Raw genomic sequence first — 26,212 nt, forward strand, 5'->3', positions numbered from 1 at the left:
GTTAAGTATTCTTCAGGGATGAGGCCTATAATTTGGTTTTGGAAACCAGATGTATAGTACTCAGCATCCAATGCTAGACCTAATAATATTCATTTTGGTAAAGTAACACTATTGGGTGTAACATTGTTGACCATTATATAGGTGGGATTCTTATCAATACTTACCATTGGTATATGTGTTACCACCATCCCTAATTGTTGTATCCTGTTGGATAAACCGATTAGTGCCTCAGAGTTTTCTAATCTCTGACCCTTCTTGACCTGTAGGGGTAAAAGAAAGTTACTTGTCCCTTGTGGAATGGTTATGTCATCAGGTACTTGGATACGTACCGCATATGGTAGTATTTGTCCTGATTTCAGGGCGTTTTCCTGGTGTAGGTATCCACATGGATTACCTTTTAACCTTGTCCACAAGTTGGAATTAATCAGGTCAAGGTGTATGGCAAAGCGATGTATGACATCATTGCCAATGTAAACCTGATAGCGAGGTTTCGTCTATCACTAGTAATAAATGTTTAACTGCCTTATTTCCGATGGAAATAGATAGTAAACATTTTGCTATCACATTGTGACTCTCTGATTCGCCATCCAGGTTCTGGATCCACCTGACATGTGGGGAAGTGTACCCGATCATTTTAGGATTAACGATCTGCTTTAACAGACTTCTGCTAATATAGCTGTTCTCACTCTTTAAGTCCAGCTTTGCATTCCTACTTCTTCCTAAATCATTTATTTGAATAGGAATGAATAAGTTGTTATTAACTCTTTCAATTCTGGCAAGGAATTGAGCATGACCTGCCAGATCTACAGATTCAACATCGTCCCTGTGGAGAGAAATGGTTAAAACATCACCTTCCAGAGAGACATTCTTGATCCTCTTTGGAGTAACACTTACGGAATGCTCATCTACAGGTGTGATTGTATCATTCACCTGCAGGATAGTCACGTCAGGTGACTGACTATTCCTAAAATGTACCTCAATCGAGTCAGATTAAACATGTGATTTCTCATAGGTTATAGAACCTTAGCTTGTGACCATACAATTCCATTTACACAGTCAATAATTGTGTTAAGTCTTCTGAGTATGTCTATACCCAGAATCAGTCAGTCATAGGGGAGATCTACCACTATCTCCGGGTGTCTAAAGGTTTTGTTACCTATTTTAAATTTTAACCAGGTACTGCCAATAACATGAAGGGCATTTCCTCCTACACTCAACAGAGCATTGGGGAAATCTCTTAGCTTCGTCTTATCCGCTGCTAAGTCCATTACCTGCTGGAAGTAGGTATTGGATAAGATAGTGGCTTGTGAACCAGTATCTATTAACCCTTTGAAAGGCTGGGGTAAGCGAATCCTGTATTTCTACAGACATGTAGTACCTTCCTTCATGTTGTTCTAATTCACATAAGAATTTAGAATGTGTCAACATATCACTCGTTTTCCATACGTTACCTGTCACAGCAGTAGTTTCTACCTGTACTGAGGAATGCTCAGTCTTACCCACAGGCCTATCCTTCTTAGGAATATTTTGAACTGTCAAGCGGGAACTAGTGGTCGGCATCTCATCAGTTAACCCTTTCAGGTCTGGATCCTGGAAACTAGTGGCTGCTGGGGCTATTTTAGTCTTTGGCTGAAATGAAAAAACAGAGGAACACGTTGCTCCTCCTTCACCCGGAAGTGAAGTGACGGGGTAGGCAAAAGGTTTCCTAACACAACTATTGTTTGTTTGACTGTGAGTACCTGGAAAGGAAACAGGGTTAGGTATTACATCTACTGACAACCTAGCCTGTTTAGTCACAGTAGCCATTATTGCTGCGGCACCTGTTGTTGCTACTGCAGTTGCACAGGTGGCTCTGCAATTGAAGCTGTCCCTAAAAAAGGATTTCTGGCAAAGACTTGGTTAATCTTTGTCACTTTCTCCATTAATTTGCCCACTGGTCAGTCAATTGACCAACCTGACGACGCAAATTGTTTCCCCCATTGCCGTTTTGTCTTTGCCCATTAGAATTTGGCTGAGAATGTTGGGAGTTATTGGAAGCAGATTGGTTGTTTCTGTTTCCACATCTCCTATTTCCCTGAGGATTCCTTCTCCATTGGGAATTGCCTTGGTTCTTATTAACCCAGGGGCGTTTATTCCCATTGGCATTGGACTTTTCAGAGTTATCAGAGGAATTTACGTAATTGCTTCCGGCGTTTTCCTTTTTCTGAGGTTTTGGCGTTTTCAAAACCTCAGAATAGGTCCTCTTTTTCTGTTGGGTTTCTAAACCTAACTGAATTTTAGTCTCTGACACCATTTTATCACCAGGTTTCTTAACCTTTGGCTGATTTTCATCATCTGCATGGTGTATAGTATATAATTTTATGCACTGACTGACTAGCCATTCTAATGGTAACTTACAATCAATCTCTTGCGAGATTCATTTGTATGTTTACCGGCATGGCATGAAAATACAGATCTTTGAAGTCTGTACTTTCATACCTGGGTTTCCTTTGGGCCACGGAATATGCATTTTTAAGAATTATTAAAAATTCTCTGGGGCTTTGATCTGGACGGCACTTTAAGTTATAAAGCGCTTTCTTAGCAGAAGCAATGGTTTTATACTTACCATATTCCATGATTATTTCATATTTCATCTTGGACCAGGACATTAAAGCTTGAAGACTTTCTAGATAAACACAGCACATTGAATCAAAGGTCCACGTGATGAACAATTTCTTTTGGATGTCATCATACATGCCCAATGAATTCCTGGCTCTTTCATAATTTTCCAGATATGTTTCCTGAACCTCTAGAAAATTGTGGGATTCTCTCTTTGAGGAATTTAATAACTTTTGGTGTTTCATAGAAAGGTGTTGTTGATTTACGATCGTTTCTACTTTCCTTTCTTTTTGGTAAACATCTATGCGATCTGGCTGCTGAAGAGGAATTAGATCCGTAAAACAATGCAGATGGCATATCAGTCACATGGCCTTCAGAGTGGACAGTGAAATCACTTTCACTCCCATCACTCTAAGCTTCTCGTTCACGGTCACAATTCTGATCTACCACCTTGAACTGGACTCTCCCTCTCAAGCTTGGCCAAGACAGTCTTTTCAAACTGTTCTGCCAAAGATTGCCAGGATTGTTTGGCAATGTCATGAGATGGGGAATCTTGTTCCACAGGTGTTTTTTAATGAATTACTCACATCTTTTTCTTTGAGACTGTTTTAGGAAAACCTGGTCTGGTGTGGGAAAATCATAATAAGGAGGGGATTTACAGATAGTCTTTTCTTGCATTTTTGTGCAACTTTTTGGCACACAACGATGACTACTAACCTCACTGTCTGATTTCTGACTCTCCTGTTCATACTCATCCAATTGCGTTTTAAGCTGACTTATTTCCTGTGCATATTTATCAGTCAAAGCTTTCAGTTCTTTTTCATGACCAGCCTGACTGGTTTCGTGCTCAGCAAGTAAATCTTGGTATTTCCCATTTTGAATGCCCACATCATCACTGTATGTGTCCAATCTGGTATTCAGTGCCTTGTTTTCATCCAACGCCTTCAGAGGTCCTGTCATAAAGAAAGGCCAAGAGTGTATGACGAACGCCATTTTTTTTTCTATGTTAGTTTGTCCACCAATTGCTTTAAGATGTGCTATTATGGGTGAATAACTTAGAATGTTTTTTTAGCTTCCCATTCTATGCACTTCAACCAATCTTCATAGCATAAATCATTCTTCATATGTTTATGGATATGAATTAGAGCATTTTTTCTTAGGTCTTCAATGATTTCAGCATTGTCTGATACAGATGGATCGCTGGCCATATTTCTATACATTGATTTAATCTCAATACAAAATTATTTTCTATATCAAGATTACTACTGCATGAATTACTCAAATAGCAACGCCTCAGAATTATTGTATGGAATATAAATTCAACTTAATGATCTCAGCAGTGTACCTCCAATTTGTGGGGATATTTATGGGATGATAATATTATACAGGTGAGAATTGCCCACTATTTCAATTCTCTTAGATCTTCGAGATCATTATCATGTAAGTGAAATGTATTCCATACAAATAAAATCACAATTTGTTATAAAAATAGATATAATTTACTGTGACAAATAAAATAATAATATTAGGCAGCATGCATGATAACAATCAGTGAATATTTAGTATAATGTCGTATACAATACAATCGCAATGGCTAAACACAGTACAAAGCTACAGCATCAACTGTCAAGACTTACAAGATTTATGAAGGTACTTCACAGACACAGAATGCTAAACTTCCAGCGAAAAGCCATAAAACCTTGGCTAACAGTTAGGTAACCCTTTCAATGCCGGTTAGTCCTCTTAGGCATAGAATATCCTATTCTCATGTAATTTTCAATTAAAATAATATTCAAACCAGCTCATTAATCATTTCCTGGAACCATCCAATAAGAATAATCTACAGATTCTATAAGCCGAATTTTAATTTGCCTAAAAAGATATCATCTTATTCCAGAGCAAATCAACACACATGGATAAAAACAGTGGTATGCTAACACGTGATAAGATACCAGTACTATGTAATTATCTGACTCCACCTGCAGAATGGAGTATTATAACTACATATTCTTTATTTAATTAAGATTCCTCAATTATGGGATCTGATCGTGATTTATCCATGAATGTACCCTGCTATTAGTAGATTTTAATTAATTTAAATTAAATAAAACCAGCATAATTACTAGTTATGATGTAGATGCTCTCATCAGATGAGTAGGTAGTCCCAGGAACTTGAATGCAAGTATGATTGGTTGTATGGAGGTGTGTAAGTAATAGAGAAAAGTGATGTTGGTTAGAAAGTAATAGTAACATTCTAAGTGTCAAGGAGTGTTTCTTGAGTTGTGTCCAAGACAGTTTGAGAGTTGAGTGTTAGTCCCAGAGTTTCCTGAATATATGTCCTGGATCTCTCTGAATGTCCGAATCTGAAAGCCCAAACTCACCCTCTCTTCCCTGTGTCCTAACTTTTTAAAGGGAAAGATTCTTTCTACGTCATCAGTTGGTAAAACCAATAGGATATTGAAGGTGTGGTCAACCTGCAGATCGCAATTTAGATTTTTGGTCCATAGAAGGCACTCTCGCCTCACTAAACTTTCCTATCCAGGAAAAAGTTAACTTTTCCTGATGACGATGTTGACATCATTTGGCTTATCTAAAATGACTACAATAACTTACATTTGCCGTCAGTCTTTGTGGCAACGACTTTGATCGTAATTTCTAGAATTGACACGTCTAAACTCAATTTCACCCCTTACTTACAATGGGACCTTGTAAGATTTAGAAAGTAAAATTAATTACTTAGTCTTCTCTGTCACTAGTGTCTGTGTTTAAAATTATTTCTATTCCATTAACATTTAAACAGAGCATTCCATCCCCCTGCTTCATTGCTTATCACTTGGCTTGTTTACATAATGCATTCCTTAGCTCAGGCTAATGGCTAGTTTTACTGAAAGCAAGGAAATAAAAAATATTTGTGTGTCTGTCTTGCCTGAAGATAGCAAAATGGAGTCCGCTCTGTTCTGAGTGACTCTGGCAATATACACTTTTAATTTCTATCTTAGCACAAAATGTCTGCCGATATAAATATCCTGACACACCACAGACTGTCCAGGAGTTGGCAGATGCTTTGGTCCAGGTCTGGGAGGAGATCCCTCTGACACCATATCAGGAGCATGCACAGGGAGTTGTAGGGAGGTCATACAGGCACGTGGAGGCCACACTCTACTGAGCCTTATTTTGACTTGTTTTAAGGACATCAAAGTTGGATCAGCCTGTAGTGTGCTTTTCCACTCTAATTTTGAGTGTGACTCCAAATCCAGACCTCAGTTGAAAAATTTGATTGCCATTTTTTAATTTTTGTTGTCAGCACATTCAACAATGTAAAGAACAAAGTATTTCAGGAGAATATTTAATTCATTCAGATCAAGGACGTGTTATTTTTGTGTTCCCTTTATTTTTTTGAGCAGTGTGTAAAATATTTATATATATATATATATATATATACACATATATACACACACACACACACACACGCACACTATATAATTTCATTCAATCTGCCATTGTGCCAAAAACATTCTTAGTGCCCTTCCAGAGTTTGGACAGTGGAGCCACCTGTCCTCCCAAAGCGCTAAGTAGGTGGGTGTCAGCACAACTATGTAAATGTGTCTGCGTGTGCACGAATCTGTGTAATGTATGTTTAAATTTGTGTGCATCTATTAGTTTTCCTGTAACAATTCAGTTGTCTATTCTGAACTGTAACTGAATGTTTTCAGAAATTTCTTATTTATGACACTTTATAGACAATTCAAACTTTTTGTTTATATTACACAAAACAAATGTTTGCCTTTTTAATTTTACATGATTTTATAAAAAGGCCAATCAAAATATGAAGTCCTTAATCTGGCCCTGGTAATTAAGGACTTTGTAAGAATTCTGTTCCATGTGTGTTGGTGTTTCAGTTAACATAATCCAGTCAACTGTAAATTGGTTCCACTTTCTCTCATACATCAGAAAACACTGGCAACCCTCTAGTTAGAAATAGTAGATGAAAACGGCTTTTAAAAAATTCTGTATTAGCCCATTTAGTTTATTTGCTGCTGTATCAGATTACAGTATATTTGACATCTGTTAAAGGACCACTCTAGGCACCCAGACCACTTCAGCTTAATGAGGTGGTCTGGGGGCCAGGTCCTTCTAGGGTTAACCCATTTTTTCATAAACATAGCAGTTTCAGAGAAACTGCTATGTTTATGAATGGGTTAAGCCTTCCCCCTATGTCCTCTAGTGGCTGTCTCATTGACAGCCGCTAGAGGTGCTTGCGTGCTTCTCACTGTGATTTTCACAGTGAGAGCACGCCAGCGTCCATAGGAAAGCATTATGAATGCTTTCCTATGTGACCGGCTGAATGCGCGCGCAGCTCTTGCCGCGGGTGCGCATTCAGCTGACGGGGAGGAGAAGAGGAGGAGAGCAGGAGGAGATCTCTCCGCCCAGCGCTGGAAAAAGGTAAGATTTAACCCCTTTCCCCTTTCCAGAGCCGGGCGGGAGGGGGTCCCTGAGGGTGGGGGCACCCTCAGGGCACTCTAGTGCCAGGAAAACTAGTATGCTTTCCTGGCACTAGAGTGGTCCTTTAATGCATTTTATATTATAAATGGTTGAAGGGTAAACAGGGCATAACCCAGAATAGACAGTAGCATAAGGAAAAACTGAAATGGGTGAAAGGAGACCAGTACACCCATAATCAGAATTTTACCCCAAACTGAATATGCTCCGTCAGTAAATTGCAAAAATTGCCAGTAGTGGAGCTTGAATTGAACTTAATGGTAGTAATTAAAAATCTTTATTAATCCCTCTTGAGGGAAAGAAACAAACACCACAAACAATTAAATAAATATGAAATGTGTGAAAAAAGATATTGTGTACAGTGACAAACGTGTTAATAGTCTAGCCGCACCTAAGTACTGATATGCATAGTCCTAACAGACTGATGGAACCTAAAGTCAGTAGCAGGGGCTCATAATAAAGTAAGTGCTGACTGGTCCATAAGTCAAGGCTCTGCTAGAGACCGTGAGCCGGGTTTACAGTGAGTGCGTATTGGCCATTCACTATTAGGAACAGCTAAAGAAAAACTGTTCTATGACAGCTCATAAGCGGACATAATATCCGCCGGTCTAATTGTACGGGGTGTGACTAGACAAAAGATAACAGACATCCCCTGTGGGATCGAGACTGTTGCAAAAATTAAATAGGAGCAGAATGTAACAAATAAATATAAATTATAGTAACATTGATCCAAGAACGATACAAACTAGGCTAGTATCATAGTAATCAGTTGCAGAGGGTGCACAGGAATATATAGGGGGCAGTGTACGCCAAACTTAGTAGTAAAGTTGGTAAGTAACACTGACTCCCCGATTCATAATATTCCGAGTGGCCTTCCGAAAGCAACATAGGCTGCCATACGAACCAAACTAGGCTAGTATCATAGTAGTCAGTTGCAGAGGGTGCACAGGAATATATAGGGGGCAGTGTACGCCAAACTTAGTAGTAAAGTTGGTAAGTAACACTGACTCCCCGATTCATAATATTCCCAGTGGCCTTCCGAAAGCAACATAGGCTGCCAGAGAGCTAAGAAAAAGGACGGAGAGTGAATGGCAAATGAGGTCTCATATGTAATCGAAACTATAAGCCTGGACACCTCTTAATATACTCGTTCTCTGGAGCACCAGCCAGTATGAGACGTATAGTGGATGGAAATACAATAATACAAATAGTATTAAGATCCTCCGAATTCCCGCTAAGTATACACGGACACCCTTAATGGGTTAAGTATCAGGGGTACTCATACCAGATATCCCCATGCAATATACGTGTGGGTGATTACCAGGGAAGCTGAAGGCTTATTCAACAAAGATATTCGTATGGTATACAAGCCGTGAAACAGCTAGAAATCTAAGTTTAGAAAAAAGTAGCCCTGGTAAATCCCAGGGGGTAAAACCCCTCCCAAGCCTAGATTGAAGCTAAATAACAGCAGACCGCTAGATACAGAGTGAACTAAATATAAATCCTAGAGTAGGACAGTTTTAAACCTTCATAAGGCCAGCCCCTCAGGGAAGGTGGCGTCAGGGAGTGTGTCAGGCTGTCCAAATTCTGGGCGGTGCCTGAAACGTAACTGACAGCCAGCTTTGGGGAATTAACCCCTTAAGGGTCAAAAGATATAAAGTGAATGTGTTTCATAAGAACATAAAATCAACCAAATTATCCAGCCAAGAATGTCAATGGTATGAATATGCATAATAGCAAGTAGATTATTAACCAATAGCTTATTAGTTAATAAGTTTATGATGGTTTAGAATTCATTGATGGTGTTACACAAGATTAATGTGTGTGGTATATCAGGTCAGGTAAGACCTGTAAGAATTGGAGCATTTTACTATTTACATATCACTCGATTGCTGCAGATAAGTGCAGAAGATGATATTGTTGAAATGTAGTAAAATTGCATTAAATGAATGGTGCAAAAGAGAACCCTTCATTCAGTCCTCTTGGTTGTAGGGTCTTCAGCCTGTATATCCAAAAGCTTTCCCGTTGTCTTAAAAACTTGTCATAGTCCCCCCTTCTCTTGTCCCGTTTTACAAGTTCTATTCCACAGAAGCGTAAGCCGTGCGATTTGCCTGAATGATGTTCTTTGAGGTGGCGGCTAATGGGGGTTTCAACGCTCAGTTTAGGTGATCGGACATGTTCTTTAATTCTTTCTTTGAAGTGGGCGGAAAGTTTTGCCTACATACTTGAAATCACACTCGCAGGTAAGAAGATACACTAAACCTGCAGTGTTGCAGTTAAAGAATGAAGTGATGTTAAAGATTTGTTGATTTTCACTGTCAGAGATTTTTTTTGGAGTCACGTTTAATGTATTTGTATGCGACGCATCGCCCACATTGGAATGTCCAAGCAATGGGTGTACTCAGCAAGGTTCGAGTTTGAGGTCGTTGTGCTTGATAGTGACTTGGTACTAGAAGGTCTCAAGTTTTTGCCTCTTCTTGCTGTCATGTCAATGTTTGGACCTAAAATCTTTTTGAGATGTGTATCTCTCATTAGTATTGGCCAGTATTTTTGGATACCTGACTTTACTCTGTCCCATCCAGCATCATAGGTAGCAATCATGCGTGGTGGAGGATTGGTAGAAATAACAGGTACGTTTTTTGCCAGTAGTGTCCTTCTTTCTGATTCAATGGCTCTCCTAGGGCACCTGTTAGGGTAGCCCTTGTCCTTAAAATGTTGTCGCAGGATGTCGGCTTGGATTTTAAATTCCTGCACAGTGCTACAGTTCCTACGAGCCCTTAAATATTGGCCGATTGGGATGCCTTGTTTAAGGTGCTTCGGATGGAAACTGTCCCAGTATAGTAAGCTATTAGATGCTGTGGGTTTTTTGTAAAGGGTCGTCTGCATAGATTGTTGATTGTCAATAGAGACAGTCAAGTCTAGAAAGTTCAGAGTCTTTCCACCAAACTCCGAAGTGAACCTTAAGTTAAGATCTTTCTCATTGATCAACAAAAAGATCAAATTCCATAGATGTTCCTTTCCATACTATTATGATATCGTCTATGTATCTAGCCCATAGGTGTATCATTGGAGTAAAGGATGAAAATTTAGGTGATCTTACAACTACTTCCTCCCACCAACCCAGGTGCAGGTTGGCGTATGATGGAGCACAAGCCGTCCCCATAGCGGTTCCCTGCACCTGGTGGTAGAACTTGTCGTTGAAGAGGAAGTAGTTGTGTGCTAGAATGAATCTCAGTAGGTCTAAGACAAACTCAGAGTGTGCTGTGTAGCTAGTTCCTCTTTTTTCCAGGTAGTGCTGGACGTGTCGTATACCCCCCTCATGGGGTATAGAAGAGTAAAGAGCTTCCACATCCAGACTGCATAGGTTTACAGGTTCAGGGAGCTTGAGGTTAGACAGGAGTGCCAAAGTCTGTTTTGTGTCCTGAATAAAAGATGGTAAGGATTCCACGAACGGGCGTAAAATTTTATCTAGGTAGATGCTCCCGTTTTGCGTGAGGTTGTTTACACCTGACACAATTGGGCGTCCTGGAGGGAGCTGTTCCTAATAGTGAATGGCCAATACGCACTCACTGTAAACCCGGCTCACAGTCTCTAGCAGAGCCTTGACTTATGGACCAGTCAGCACTTACTTTATTATGAGCCCCTGCTACTGACTTTAGGTTCCATCAGTCTCTTAGGACTATGCATATCAGTACTTAGGTGCGGCTAGACTATTAACACGTTTGTCACTGTACACAATATCTTTTTTCACACATTTCATATTTATTTAATTGTTTGTGGTGTTAGTTTCTTTCCCTCAAGAGGGATTAATAAAGATTTTTAATTACTACCATTAAGTTCAATTCAAGCTCCACTACTGGCAATTTTTGCAATTTACTAACGGAGCATATTCATTTTGGGGTAAAATTCTGATTATGGGTGTACTGGTCTCCTTTCACCCATTTCAGTTTTTCCTTATGCTGCATTTTATATTATAACTGATTAAATTCAACAAACAAGGGAGGGTGGAAGTATTGATTTATATCTTACAATTCTGGTAGTTACGGTCGTGCAATGGTAGGAAACCTTCAGCACCCAAGATGATGTCGGCTGCACCTCCTCTAATCCTTTGCCATCATTATAGGAGATGTAGTACACAAAATCTGGAGTACTGAAGATCACCTATCCCTGCTGCAGTATTTTACCTGGTGTACAACGGGCGCTGCTCCGTCTCCACTACGAATGCTGACGATATAGACGTTTTAAAGCTGGAACTCTGTTAGCACTCCGGAGTTTAGGAGAGCTAAAGGACATTACTGCTTCACAATTTCCTGCTGCCTGGCATTCGAAGAGGCATGTAGTGAAGGGGGTTTACACCATTGTAAAATTATAACCTGGAATTAACTTTTTCCCCATGATAAGCTCCATCGTCTTTAATTCAAATTAATTTAACATGTGATATCACAATCTAATACAGACAAGGTAAAGCCAGGGCAAAAATTGCAAATGAAGAGTAGGAAAATGTTAGATTGTTTTATTTCTCCTCTTCGCAGTATGCTTTCTTTATGTTGGCTGCCAGATGCAAAGAACACTGCTTATAATAATGACTGTCAGGGAGCTAAACTGATGGCATCTAGTTGCAACTTGATATACAAGATTGATATCTAATTTAATATTTTTTAACAGATTGTTCACCTTTAAAATTGGAAACCTGCATAACACGATGTGCACCAAGTTTCTTCATTGCAAACATAACAATGGTAGCGTACCCGTAGTGTATTTATAAAAAAACAAAACAAAAAAAAACTAAGGTTATATTAAAGGAAATGAGAAAACGCATGGAAAAAATAAAAATAAAATAAAAAGATGGTAATCTAGATGTCCTTTATCAGGGCTCCAGGCTTTCATAAGCTACAGGCAGCCTGGTTGGTGAGCATTTACTTTACCCACAGTTGCATACCAAACCCAGCAACTGAATGGAGGATAACAGACAGCAACTTTCTGATTTCTGGGGGACTCACTCTGTGATAAGCAGTGACTGGTAACAGTAGACAAACAACTCATGCAGTGACTTCACATTCATCCAGCGCAAGCCTCAAGCAAGGCAACTTTGCGTAATTTAATACGAATCAGTATTAAATTAGGCAAAGCTGCCTCACATAGGTGATGGAGTTGAGGTGATCGATGTGACAGGTAGATTAAACTGACAAGGAGAGGGAATTGTGTAAGAGATGAGAAGTAGAAGTGGCATAGCGAGGAGAAAGGGTTATAAAGTGTGTAAAAGTGGCATGGGAGGAGAAAGGGTTATAAAGTGTGTAAAAGTGGCATGGCGAGAAATGACAGGTGAAGATTGGATTATTTTTTATGTGACAGGAGAGAGGAAAGGGACGTGGAGGTGGTACTGGCTTTTTGCAAGTGATAAAGTGGGAGAAAGTGGTGGCTGTAAGAGAAAAGTGATAGTGATGCAGACTATGGCATTGGCTAGTGAAAGAAGGGGAAATGGATGGAAACATGCGCGAACAAAAACATCTACAAACACTAACTACCCCTGCATGATTAAAAAGAACACTCAACATAAGTATATACCTACAGTCACACGTGCACATCCCTAATGTTTTGCAGCTTTTTGCAGACATTTTGTGAAAAGAAGTGGTGTGACTACCAGGGAAGAAAGCTATAAAACTAATTTTTAAGAAAAAGTGAAGAGATGTGAACATGGGGTAAAATATATTATAAAAAGAAACTTAAAACCTCAAATGGACTCCGTGATGGTGCATCTTTAACATACACTGTATGACATGGACAGAAATAAAAATGCATTTAAGGTGGTACGCATTAAGCCTGGTTAGAAGATGAATATATAAAATGTGAAACCTTATTTTATTATCTAAAATTAATCAGTTCCCAGGTTATGTTTCCTTACATGAAAACTGTTATGGCCAAAATCAGATTACAAAAATGGCTCTTCGATATCAGAATCCATAGGAAATATCTGCATATTGTACAGAAATCCCCCCCACAAAACACAATATAAGAGTACATTATCTAACCGTATATATATCTAAACATATCTACCAGAATATTTAAACGACAAATCTGAGCAACTGAAACTATCGACAGAAAAAAGTGACTGCCAGAGATCATTACACATTCAAGTTTATTGACTTGAAGCATTGATAATGAATGGCCATTACCAGAAAAAGATGTAGTTTGGACATCTGCCGTTACAAGGAACCATCTGTTTTATGTTTATCTGTTTTAAGAGCGTAATAAAAAAAAAAAATAATATATATATATATATTTCTAGATTTGACGTTCAGACCTTGTAAAGTAAGCAACTTTAACATGGGGAAAAAATATCTGCATAGTTAAACAAATTAGCCAAAAAGTTATACCCAAAATAAAACCAGATTATTATAACTATTTTACCATGATGTATCCTTCAACTATTACTGTTATACTATGTCCATATATGGACATGAAAACAAGGTGCCCAAAATGGTTCGCTAACAGCAAGTAACACATTTTCTAATAATAGAGATTTAATAATTATTCTCTACATTTTGGTATCAAAGTCTCTTGTTCAAAATTAACATACTGTTAAATACATGCTGAGGTTGGTTCATGAACATTCTGAAACTTCTTGCATGTGGGAAAATGAATCTAGCTTATTTAAAATGTCCATAACAAGAAAATCATTTTACCCAATTCAAAGCAATTTCTTAAACAATATAAAAATAAAACTATTAAAACTAAACAACCTAAGTCTATACCCAGTGCAGACAATGTGGACAACTATCACACTTTAATGAATTAATTTAAGAAACAAAAACTCAGCTTTGAGAAAGTATGCAGAAAAAAAAGTCAAAAGGCTTATGCTACATTAAAAAAATAGATTTTAAAAAGTTGGAATGCACCATCAAAACAGGTGAAAGTTTGCAATTTATTGAAACAGAACTCAAAAAATATAAGAGGTTGTAGTGTACAATATATTACATAGAGCACTCTTGAGTGCATATTCATTCAAGTATGAAAAACATATCCCGAACCCCAGGACAATCATGCACATTTATTGTCAAAGGAAGCCCCATTCTATTGATGTCCTAGCACCAAATCAAATTATTTTTCTCAGCTGGGAAGAGAAACCAAAGATTGTGAACACAGATAAAATACATTCATGAAATGAAACATCTAATTGCACAAAATTTCTACATGGTACAAAAGTCTGTTCTTTACGAATAACCTTTCTGTGTCACTTAAATGGGTACCTTAAATTAATACTGGCACATTTGTTGCTGAGTGCGGACCTCATGAAAAACCAACACATAACTCATCAGTTTTTTTGTTTGAAAATAAGTCTATAAGTGGTGCAGTGAACTTGGATCGTTCCAGAACAACAACAGGTCTTTGATAATGGAGTTGTTTTAAAGCAAGATCTCCACAGTCTGTTAATGCTTTGTCCAATATTGTCCTTAAATTCTGTAGTGTGAGCACGGACGCTGCAGATTGAGCACTACTAGAAAGTAAAGGTCTGAACCCCTCAATGTTCTCATGTCTTAAACGTGTGCCTTGGGACAAGCAGGCTTCACTGCGTTTTCTATTTTTACAGGGCAGCATTTGATTTTGGAAAACATGTGGATGTTTGTACTGATCTGACTGATCCTCAAACTCATCATCTGTTTCCTTACTTTCCTGCAAAAACTTTAAAAAAGAGGACTCAAACCCCATAGGCTTAAAAGTCTTTAAATCAAATGCCGATTGTTCATCTTCCTTCGATGAACTGAGAGCAGAGGAATCCAATTGGCTACTGACCTCGCTTTTGTCCCTTCTACAAGCTGCCTGAAAATGTGTGAAAGACAGGTTTTCTTTTTCACTGCCTTTAGGAGACACTGATTTTGCAAAGCAACTTTGTGATGTTTTGTTATAGTTACATGGAGAGTAATTTAAAGAGTCTTTGACTTCACAATTAACACCTTTTTGGGGGCTTCTATCATAACCATCGCTTTGATCCAAAGTGCTATGTACATCACCATGCAAATATAGTTTGGGTACTTTGCTTTCTGGAATACAATCCCGCTTTCTTGGACTGTGTGCCTCTTCTGAAGAAATTTGTTCTTGAATACACCCAGGGAAGTTTTTAACACAATAAACCAACTCTGTTAAATGATTGGCAACATATGCAGGAGACAGATGATGTGTGAGTTTGTAATGGCGAATAATGCTACTTTCTAGTTTTACTACAGAGGCACATCCATGAACCATACATGGGAATTGTGTTATAGGAACATTCAAAGCACACATTTGTAATGCTTCCTCTTTTGTTTTGAATACTACAAACTCTTTTTTCATAGCCTTAGTTTTTACTTTTATCTTTTTTCTACGGTAAATCATACGGCGTTCAGGTTTTGATTCATTGAGCTTTTCCTGCACACGACGCAGGGTAGGCGGCCGACCCCGCTTCCTCCTGCCCTCCATATGTTTATATTTTCTATGACGGGCCAAAATGTGTCGAGAATAATTTATATGATTTGTAAACACAGCACTGCAGCCTTCTACGTCACAACAAATTTCAGACTCATCGCTTTCCGTTTCCTCGCTTAACTTTTCTTCATCGTCTGTTTGGGGTTTCAAGTGGTTTTCTGTAAAGTACATTTCAAGCTCTTTATCTTCATTTTCACCGTGGTCATGAAACTCTCTATAATGCTTCGAAAGTGCTCTTGCACATATGAAACTCTTACCACACTCCTTATATTTACAGGTAAATATTCTTCTACATTTACCAAACTCTCTCTTTGATTTTTCTTTATCTTTTTCCAAACACAGTGATTCTTTGCTATACTGATGTACAAGCCTGTAATGTCGAACTAAGCCTCTTTGGGTTGTAAATGAAGAGTTGCAGCTTTTATGGATGCAGTGAAATGGTTTATGATATTTATTTAGTATGTAACACAACTTTCCTTGGGCTACAACACGTCTGCTTCCTCTCCCCTTTGTAGTTTCAAAGTCATCTCCACGACTTCCAGAGTAAAGACCATGGCTAGCATCTGTTTCATCAGACAATGAATCTGCATACATTTCAGAGTTAAAGTCTTCCTGAACAGGAGACCTCTGTATGGGACTTCCGCTGCTTGTTTCACTTGGCTGGAAAGTTTTCAGGCAGTTTGTGTATCTTGCTTTCATGATGCAGCTTTGCATTGGATTATCAAGTTTTTTACGTCCTGGTCTGCAATTTACCTTTTCTTTAACTATGTGATGCTTATTTCGATAATGAATACGAAGGTGGGTTCTCCTTGTGAATGATCTTTGGCAAATATGGCACTCAAATGGAGAGAATTTATGTTGAAACATTTGCAATTTAAGGGCCTTTTCCTTTGTGTAATGATGTTTTTTTACATAATGTAATAAGAGAGCATCCTTTGTAACAAAGGCATATTTACAACCTTTAAGTTCACAGAAATATGGTTTACATGCCAATCTTGCAAGATACTGACTTAGCACTTTTTCTTTTTGGGAAGGAGGGATTTTTGTTGTCTCACCGTTATTTGAAGAACTTGCTTTATCTTCTTGCACTTGTGATCCAGCGTATGCTATACATGTATTGGAATTTTTCAAGTTCAAATGTTTCAAACTTGTTAGAAGTTCACACAAAGTGTCCTCAGAGGCAGATGGCCCAGGGAAGGCACTCACAACAGGGAACTCTGTACACTCTTCTTTTACAGTAGTTACTTTTTCTGAATCTGTGTCACAAGAAGATATTTTTGTTTCATATTCAGGATTTGTTTTTATAGCCTCCTCATTAAAACTATAAAATTGTGAGCTTGTACAGTTTGTTAAAGTATTCGGACCTACTATTTCCTCACCAACAGTCTCACTACTCTGCTTAAATTGAGGTGGACGAAGTCCTTGAAAGTTGACCTGTCCTTTATTTTCATTTTCACAAGTGCATTCCAAACTTGTCTCATGATGTAAACAGGTTTCTGGGTTGTGTACATGTTCACCATGACTGTAAGAAAGTGAGCTGAAATCCAACTGCTTGCAACAGGGATCTTGAGGCACCAACTGCATACTATCTGACATCAAATGCCTATCAGCAAATGTGGGGCTATTAACGCAAACCTTATCCATAGTAACAGAAGGCAATGGATCACGAAAACAAGGTAGCAGCTGGCTTTCACTTTTAATTTCTTGAAATACATCTGCTCCATTATTATGACCTTCTACTGACTGTAATCCATGGCTGGCATTATGTTTACGAAGTTCAGAAATGCAATAATAGAACTTTTTACAACCAGGAAAATTGCATCTATAAGAAGCATCCCGGAAATGCTGAGCTTCGTGATGGTAAAGTAGTCCTAGGTCACTAAAAACCAGATTACAGCCCTTCAGTTCACATTTATACTGCAACTCAAGGTGTTTTTGTTTGTGGAGAAGGAGCTCATTAATGCTTTTAAACTTTTCATTACAGTCTAATGACACACACATGAAAGGCTCAGGATCGACATGAACTTTCAAATGCTGTTTCAAATGAAAGCTAGTTATAAAATGTCGTCGACAAAACATACATTTCTCTCTCATATTTTTCATGTCTAAATAGTGTTTTGCATTTTCATCATTGTTTTGGTGTTCAGCCTTCAGGTGTATACTTAAATATTTAAACTGTTTGAAAACCCTGGAACAGCCACTACCAGGACACGGGTAAACATCTCTGTCTTGCAAATTTTTATCTTGTAATGATCTGAATGTCATGTAACCATCCTCATCATCTGACTCCTCCTTAACAACGTCTATTCCATGTCGATTATTAAGATGTTCATTTTTCTTTTTTGGTCGATGCCTCATCGGCATTTTCATGTGCTCCATTACATGAGGGACAAAAATTTCTTTTTTCCTGAACTTTTTGATACAAACAGGACAAGTGTACACACCATCCTTTAAGTGCATTTTAGCATGATGTAGAATTCTTGCCTCAATTACTTCTCTTTTGCAAATAATACAGTAAAATTTATACTGAAGCCATCGTTTATATCGTTCAGATGATCCAACTGGTTTTCTCACTTTAACATTCTCAATTTCATTGTTAACTTCTAAAGATTCTTGGGTTTGCTCAGCACTCTCTTCATAATTGGCCAAAGTGGAACTTAAAATATCTGGCTCATTAGCAGAAGATTCCCCATAGTTTTCTTCTTCCTCTGTGTCGGAAACCTCTTTCCCTAGAATTTTAAGGCAATGTCTTTTTAAGGTTTTCCAGTCCCAGAATTCAGGATCAAACACCCAATGACTTTTCAAAGCCAGCAGAAGTTCACAACGAAGAGAATTTGAAATAATACTGGATTCTTCTTCATTCTTTTGATCTGGCTGCTGAAAAAGCTCTTCCAGTATATTAAGACCTTCAAGGGTTGGCTCAAATAAAAATTCAGTGAGCTGGCAGGCTCTTCTGACCTCCAGGTCTTGTGGTAAAAGACAAGCAATAGTTTTGCACACAGAAATCTTTGTGGCATCCGTTTCAACTGACTGAATCTGAAGTGCTCGTATGCATAACATGATAGAAACAGGAACACCAGCATCACCAGCCTGAAAAAATCCAAACATATCAATTACTGGGTTATAAAAGTCTAAAAAAAAAAAATTCTAACTTATGAGGAACCATATAGAGACTATTCTGATCTTGGGGTAATTTACAATTTCCATAAAAAGTCTAAAAGTGACTAATTACCTGAAACACTTTGTATATTAATCAACTTATCGCACCAGCAGTTTAACATTTATTGTCAAAGCTACCATATTATTTTACTAAAAGAAGATTAGTGTGACTCACACAGTCAGTGAGCCGCACAGTCAGTCAGTCAGTGAGCCGCACAGTCAGTCAGTCAGTGAGCCGCACAGTCAGTCAGTCAGTCAGTGAGCCGCACAGTCAGTCAGTCAGTCAGTGAGCCGCACAGTCAGTCAGTCAGTCAGTGAGCCGCACACTCAGTCAGTCAGTCAGTGAGCCGCACACTCAGTCAGTCAGTCAGTCAGTGAGCCGCACACTCAGTCAGTCAGTGAGCCGCACACTCAGTCAGTGAGCCGCACACTCAGTCAGTCAGTGAGCCACACACTCAGTCAGTCAGTCAGTCACACACTCAGTCAGTCAGTCAGTCACACACTCAGTCAGTCAGTCACACACTCAGTCAGTCAGTCACACACTCAGTCAGTCAGTCAGTCAGTCACACACTCAGTCAGTCAGTCAGTCAGTCACACACTCAGTCAGTCAGTCAGTCAGTCACACACTCAGTCAGTCAGTCAGTCAGTCACACACTCAGTCAGTCAGTCAGTCAGTCAGTCAGTCACACACTCAGTCAGTCAGTCACACACTCAGTCAGTCAGTCACACACTCAGTCAGTCAGTCAGTCACACACTCAGTCAGTCAGTCAGTCAGTCAGTGAGCCGCACACTCAGTCAGTCAGTCAGTCACACACTCAGTCAGTCAGTCACACACTCAGTCAGTCAGTCAGTCACTCAGTCAGTCAGTCAGTCACTCAGTCAGTCAGTCAGTCACACACAGTCAGTCAGTCACACACAGTCAGTCAGTCAGTCACACACTCAGTCAGTCAGTCACACACTCAGTCAGTCAGTCAGTCACACACTCAGTCAGTCAGTCACACACTCAGTCAGTCAGTCAGTCACACACTCAGTCAGTCAGTCACACACTCAGTCAGTCAGTCAGTCAGTCAGTCAGTGAGCCGCACACTCAGTCAGTCAGTCAGTCAGTGAGCCGCACACTCAGTCAGTCAGTCAGTCAGTGAGCCGCACACTCAGTCAGTCAGTGAGCCGCACACTCAGTCAGTCAGTCAGTCAGTGAGCCGCACACTCAGTCAGTCAGTCAGTCAGTGAGCCGCACACTCAGTCAGTCAGTCAGTCAGTGAGCCGCACACTCAGTCAGTCAGTCAGTCAGTGAGCCGCACACTCAGTCAGTCAGTCACACACTCAGTCAGTCAGTCAGTCACACACTCAGTCAGTCAGTCAGTCACACACTCAGTCAGTCAGTCACACACTCAGTCAGTCAGTCAGTCACACACTCAGTCAGTCAGTCAGTCACACACTCAGTCAGTCAGTCAGTCACACACTCAGTCAGTCAGTCAGTCACACACTCAGTCAGTCAGTCAGTCACACAGTCAGTCAGTCAGTCACACACTCAGTCAGTCAGTCAGTCACACACTCAGTCAGTCAGTCAGTCACACAGTCAGTCAGTCAGTCAGTCACACAGTCAGTCAGTCACACAGTCAGTCAGTCAGTCAGTCACACAGTCAGTCAGTCAGTCAGTCACACAGTCAGTCAGTCAGTCAGTCACACAGTCAGTCAGTCAGTCACACAGTCAGTCAGTCAGTCACACAGTCAGTCAGTCAGTCAGTCACACAGTCAGTCAGTCAGTCAGTCACAGTCAGTCAGTCACAGTCAGTCAGTCACAGTCAGTCAGTCACAGTCAGTCAGTCACAGTCAGTCAGTCACAGTCAGTCAGTCACAGTCAGTCAGTCACAGTCAGTCAGTCACAGTCAGTCACACAGTCAGTCAGTCACACACTCAGTCAGTCAGTCAGTCACACACTCAGTCAGTCAGTCAGTCACACACTCAGTCAGTCAGTCAGTCACACACTCAGTCAGTCAGTCACACTCAGTCAGTCAGTCAGACTCAGTCAGTCAGTCACACAGTCAGTCAGTCACACAGTCAGTCAGTCACACAGTCAGTCAGTCAGTCACACAGTCAGTCAGTCAGTCACACAGTCAGTCAGTCAGTCACACAGTCAGTCAGTCAGTCAGTCAGTCAGTCACACAGTCAGTCAGTCAGTCACACAGTCAGTCAGTCAGTCACACAGTCAGTCAGTCAGTCACACAGTCAGTCAGTCAGTCACACAGTCAGTCAGTCAGTCACACAGTCAGTCAGTCAGTCAGTCACACAGTCAGTCAGTCACACAGTCAGTCAGTCACACAGTCAGTCAGTCACACAGTCAGTCAGTCAGTCACACAGTCAGTCAGTCAGTCAGACAGTCAGTCAGTCAGTCACACAGTCAGTCAGTCAGTCAGTCACACAGTCAGTCAGTCACACAGTCAGTCAGTCAGTCACACAGTCAGTCAGTCAGTCACACAGTCAGTCAGTCAGTCACACAGTCAGTCAGTCAGTCACACAGTCAGTCAGTCAGTCACACAGTCAGTCAGTCAGTCACACAGTCAGTCAGTCAGTCACACAGTCAGTCAGTCAGTCACACAGTCAGTCAGTCACAGTCAGTCAGTCACAGTCAGTCAGTCACAGTCAGTCAGTCACAGTCAGTCAGTCACAGTCAGTCAGTCACAGTCAGTCAGTCACAGTCAGTCAGTCACACAGTCAGTCAGTCAGTCAGTCACACAGTCAGTCAGTCAGTCACACACTCAGTCAGTCAGTCAGTCAGTGAGCCGCACACTCAGTCAGTCAGTCAGTCAGTGAGCCGCACACTCAGTCAGTCAGTCAGTCAGTGAGCCGCACACTCAGTCAGTCAGTCAGTCAGTGAGCCGCACACTCAGTCAGTCAGTCAGTCAGTGAGCCGCACACTCAGTCAGTCAGTCAGTCAGTGAGCCGCACACTCAGTCAGTCAGTCAGTCAGTGAGCCGCACACTCAGTCAGTCAGTCAGTCAGCCGCACACTCAGTCAGTCAGTCAGTCGCACACTCAGTCAGTCAGTCACACACTCAGTCAGTCAGTCACACACTCAGTCAGTCAGTCAGTCACACACTCAGTCAGTCAGTCAGTCAGTCAGTCAGTCAGTCACACACTCAGTCAGTCAGTCAGTCAGTCAGTCAGTCAGTCACACACTCAGTCAGTCAGTCAGTCAGTCACACAGTCAGTCAGTCAGTCAGTCGCACACTCAGTCAGTCAGTCACACACTCAGTCAGTCACACACTCAGTCAGTCAGTCAGTCACACACTCAGTCAGTCAGTCAGTCACACACTCAGTCAGTCAGTCAGTCACACACTCAGTCAGTCAGTCAGTCAGTCACACAGTCAGTCAGTCAGTCACACAGTCAGTCAGTCAGTCACACAGTCAGTCAGTCAGTCACACAGTCAGTCAGTCAGTCACACAGTCAGTCAGTCACAGTCAGTCAGTCACAGTCACAGTCAGTCAGTCACAGTCAGTCAGTCACAGTCAGTCAGTCACAGTCAGTCAGTCACAGTCAGTCAGTCACAGTCAGTCAGTCACAGTCAGTCAGTCACACAGTCAGTCAGTCACACAGTCAGTCAGTCAGTCACACACTCAGTCAGTCAGTCACACACTCAGTCAGTCACACACTCAGTCAGTCAGTCAGTCACACACTCAGTCAGTCAGTCAGTCACACACTCAGTCAGTCAGTCAGTCACACACTCAGTCAGTCAGTCAGTCAGTCACACAGTCAGTCAGTCAGTCACACAGTCAGTCAGTCAGTCACACAGTCAGTCAGTCAGTCACACAGTCAGTCAGTCACAGTCAGTCAGTCACAGTCACAGTCAGTCAGTCACAGTCAGTCAGTCACAGTCAGTCAGTCACAGTCAGTCAGTCACAGTCAGTCAGTCACAGTCAGTCAGTCACAGTCAGTCAGTCACACAGTCAGTCAGTCACACAGTCAGTCAGTCAGTCACACACTCAGTCAGTCAGTCAGTCAGTGAGCCGCACACTCAGTCAGTCAGTCAGTCAGTGAGCCGCACACTCAGTCAGTCAGTCAGTCAGTGAGCCGCACACTCAGTCAGTCAGTCAGTCAGTGAGCCGCACACTCAGTCAGTCAGTCAGTCAGTGAGCCGCACACTCAGTCAGTCAGTCAGTCAGTGAGCCGCACACTCAGTCAGTCAGTCAGTCAGTGAGCCGCACACTCAGTCAGTCAGTCAGTCAGTGAGCCGCACACTCAGTCAGTCAGTCAGTCAGTGAGCCGCACACTCAGTCAGTCAGTCAGTCAGCCGCACACTCAGTCAGTCAGTCAGTCAGTCGCACACTCAGTCAGTCAGTCAGTCAGTCACACACTCAGTCAGTCAGTCACACACTCAGTCAGTCAGTCAGTCAGTCACACACTCAGTCAGTCAGTCAGTCACACACTCAGTCAGTCAGTCAGTCACACACTCAGTCAGTCAGTCAGTCACACACTCAGTCAGTCAGTCAGTCACACACTCAGTCAGTCAGTCAGTCACACACTCAGTCAGTCAGTCAGTCAGTCACACAGTCAGTCAGTCACACAGTCAGTCAGTCAGTCACACAGTCAGTCAGTCAGTCAGTCACACAGTCAGTCAGTCAGTCAGTCAGTCACACAGTCAGTCAGTCAGTCAGTCAGTCACACAGTCAGTCAGTCAGTCACACAGTCAGTCAGTCAGTCAGTCACACAGTCAGTCAGTCAGTCAGTCACACAGTCAGTCAGTCAGTCACACAGTCACACAGTCAGTCACAGTCAGTCAGTCACAGTCAGTCAGTCACAGTCAGTCAGTCACAGTCAGTCAGTCACAGTCAGTCAGTCAGTCAGTCAGTCACACAGTCAGTCAGTCAGTCAGTCACAGTCAGTCAGTCACAGTCAGTCAGTCACAGTCAGTCAGTCAGTCAGTCAGTCAGTCACACAGTCAGTCAGTCAGTCACACACTCAGTCAGTCAGTCAGTCACACACTCAGTCAGTCAGTCAGTCACACACTCAGTCAGTCAGACTCAGTCAGTCAGTCACACAGTCAGTCAGTCAGTCACACAGTCAGTCAGTCAGTCACACAGTCAGTCAGTCAGTCACACAGTCAGTCAGTCAGTCAGTCACACAGTCAGTCAGTCAGTCACACAGTCAGTCAGTCAGTCAGTCACACAGTCAGTCAGTCAGTCAGTCACACAGTCAGTCAGTCAGTCAGTCACACAGTCAGTCAGTCAGTCACACAGTCAGTCAGTCAGTCACACAGTCAGTCAGTCACACAGTCAGTCAGTCAGTCACACAGTCAGTCAGTCAGTCACACAGTCAGTCAGTCAGTCACACAGTCAGTCAGTCAGTCACACAGTCAGTCAGTCAGTCACACAGTCAGTCAGTCAGTCACACAGTCAGTCAGTCACACAGTCAGTCAGTCAGTCACACAGTCAGTCAGTCAGTCACACAGTCAGTCAGTCAGTCACACAGTCAGTCAGTCAGTCAGTCAGTCACACAGTCAGTCAGTCAGTCACACAGTCAGTCAGTCACACAGTCAGTCAGTCACACAGTCAGTCAGTCACACAGTCAGTCAGTCAGTCACACAGTCAGTCAGTCAGTCACACAGTCAGTCAGTCACACAGTCAGTCAGTCAGTCACACAGTCAGTCAGTCAGTCACACAGTCAGTCACACAGTCAGTCAGTCAGTCACACAGTCAGTCAGTCAGTCAGTCACAGTCAGTCAGTCAGTCACAGTCAGTCAGTCACAGTCAGTCAGTCACAGTCAGTCAGTCACAGTCAGTCAGTCACAGTCAGTCAGTCACAGTCAGTCAGTCACAGTCAGTCAGTCACAGTCAGTCAGTCACAGTCAGTCAGTCACACAGTCAGTCAGTCACACACTCAGTCAGTCAGTCAGTCAGTGAGCCGCACACTCAGTCAGTCAGTCAGTCAGTGAGCCGCACACTCAGTCAGTCAGTCAGTCAGTGAGCCGCACACTCAGTCAGTCAGTCAGTGAGCCGCACACTCAGTCAGTCAGTCAGTCAGCCGCACACTCAGTCAGTCAGTCAGTCAGTCGCACACTCAGTCAGTCAGTCACACAGTCAGTCAGTCAGTCAGTCAGTCACACAGTCAGTCAGTCAGTCAGTCACACAGTCAGTCAGTCAGTCAGTCAGTCACACAGTCAGTCAGTCAGTCACACAGTCAGTCAGTCAGTCACACAGTCAGTCAGTCACAGTCAGTCAGTCACAGTCAGTCAGTCACAGTCAGTCACACAGTCAGTCAGTCACACACTCAGTCAGTCAGTCAGTCACACACTCAGTCAGTCAGTCAGTCACACACTCAGTCAGTCAGTCAGTCACACACTCAGTCAGTCAGTCAGTCACACACTCAGTCAGTCAGTCAGACTCAGTCAGTCAGTCACACAGTCAGTCAGTCAGTCACACAGTCAGTCAGTCAGTCACACAGTCAGTCAGTCAGTCACACAGTCAGTCAGTCAGTCACACAGTCAGTCAGTCAGTCACACAGTCAGTCAGTCAGTCACACAGTCAGTCAGTCAGTCAGTCACACAGTCAGTCAGTCAGTCAGTCACACAGTCAGTCAGTCACACAGTCAGTCAGTCAGTCAGTCACACAGTCAGTCAGTCACACAGTCAGTCAGTCAGTCACACAGTCAGTCAGTCAGTCACACAGTCAGTCAGTCAGTCACACAGTCAGTCAGTCAGTCACACAGTCAGTCAGTCAGTCACACAGTCAGTCAGTCAGTCACACAGTCAGTCAGTCAGTCAGTCACACAGTCAGTCAGTCAGTCAGTCACACAGTCAGTCAGTCAGTCAGTCACACAGTCAGTCAGTCAGTCAGTCACACAGTCAGTCAGTCACACAGTCAGTCAGTCAGTCACACAGTCAGTCAGTCAGTCACACAGTCAGTCAGTCAGTCACACAGTCAGTCAGTCAGTCACACAGTCAGTCAGTCAGTCACACAGTCAGTCAGTCAGTCAGTCACACAGTCAGTCAGTCAGTCAGTCACACAGTCAGTCAGTCAGTCAGTCACACAGTCAGTCAGTCACACAGTCAGTCAGTCACAGTCAGTCAGTCACAGTCAGTCAGTCACAGTCAGTCAGTCACAGTCAGTCAGTCACAGTCAGTCAGTCACAGTCAGTCAGTCAGTCAGTCAGTCAGTCAGTCACACAGTCAGTCAGTCAGTCACACACTCAGTCAGTCAGTCAGTCACACACTCAGTCAGTCAGTCAGTCACACTCTCAGTCAGTCAGTCAGTCACACAGTCAGTCACACAGTCAGTCAGTCACACAGTCAGTCAGTCACACAGTCAGTCACACAGTCAGTCAGTCACACAGTCAGTCAGTCACACAGTCAGTCAGTCACACAGTCAGTCAGTCACACAGTCAGTCAGTCACACAGTCAGTCAGTCACACAGTCAGTCAGTCACACAGTCAGTCAGTCACACAGTCAGTCAGTCACACAGTCAGTCAGTCACACAGTCAGTCAGTCAGTCACACAGTC

At 41.9% G+C, this 26,212-nt stretch overlaps 1 protein-coding gene across 1 annotated transcript in view; it reads right to left on the reverse strand.

The window, feature by feature from the left end:
* Positions 1–14,001: 14,001 nt before the first annotated feature.
* Positions 14,002–26,212, reverse strand: part of RLF (RLF zinc finger) — a 52,281-nt gene continuing 40,070 nt past the window's right edge. Inside the window, exon 8 of the mRNA XM_063456463.1 lies at positions 14,002–18,648. Within this exon, the coding sequence (XP_063312533.1) occupies positions 14,386–18,648 (4,263 nt within the window). The 3' untranslated portion in view covers positions 14,002–14,385. The remainder of the gene's footprint in view (positions 18,649–26,212) is intronic.

The sequence above is a fragment of the Pelobates fuscus genome, chromosome 1 (assembly GCF_036172605.1).
Source record: "Pelobates fuscus isolate aPelFus1 chromosome 1, aPelFus1.pri, whole genome shotgun sequence".
Taxonomy (NCBI): Eukaryota; Metazoa; Chordata; class Amphibia; order Anura; family Pelobatidae; genus Pelobates; species Pelobates fuscus.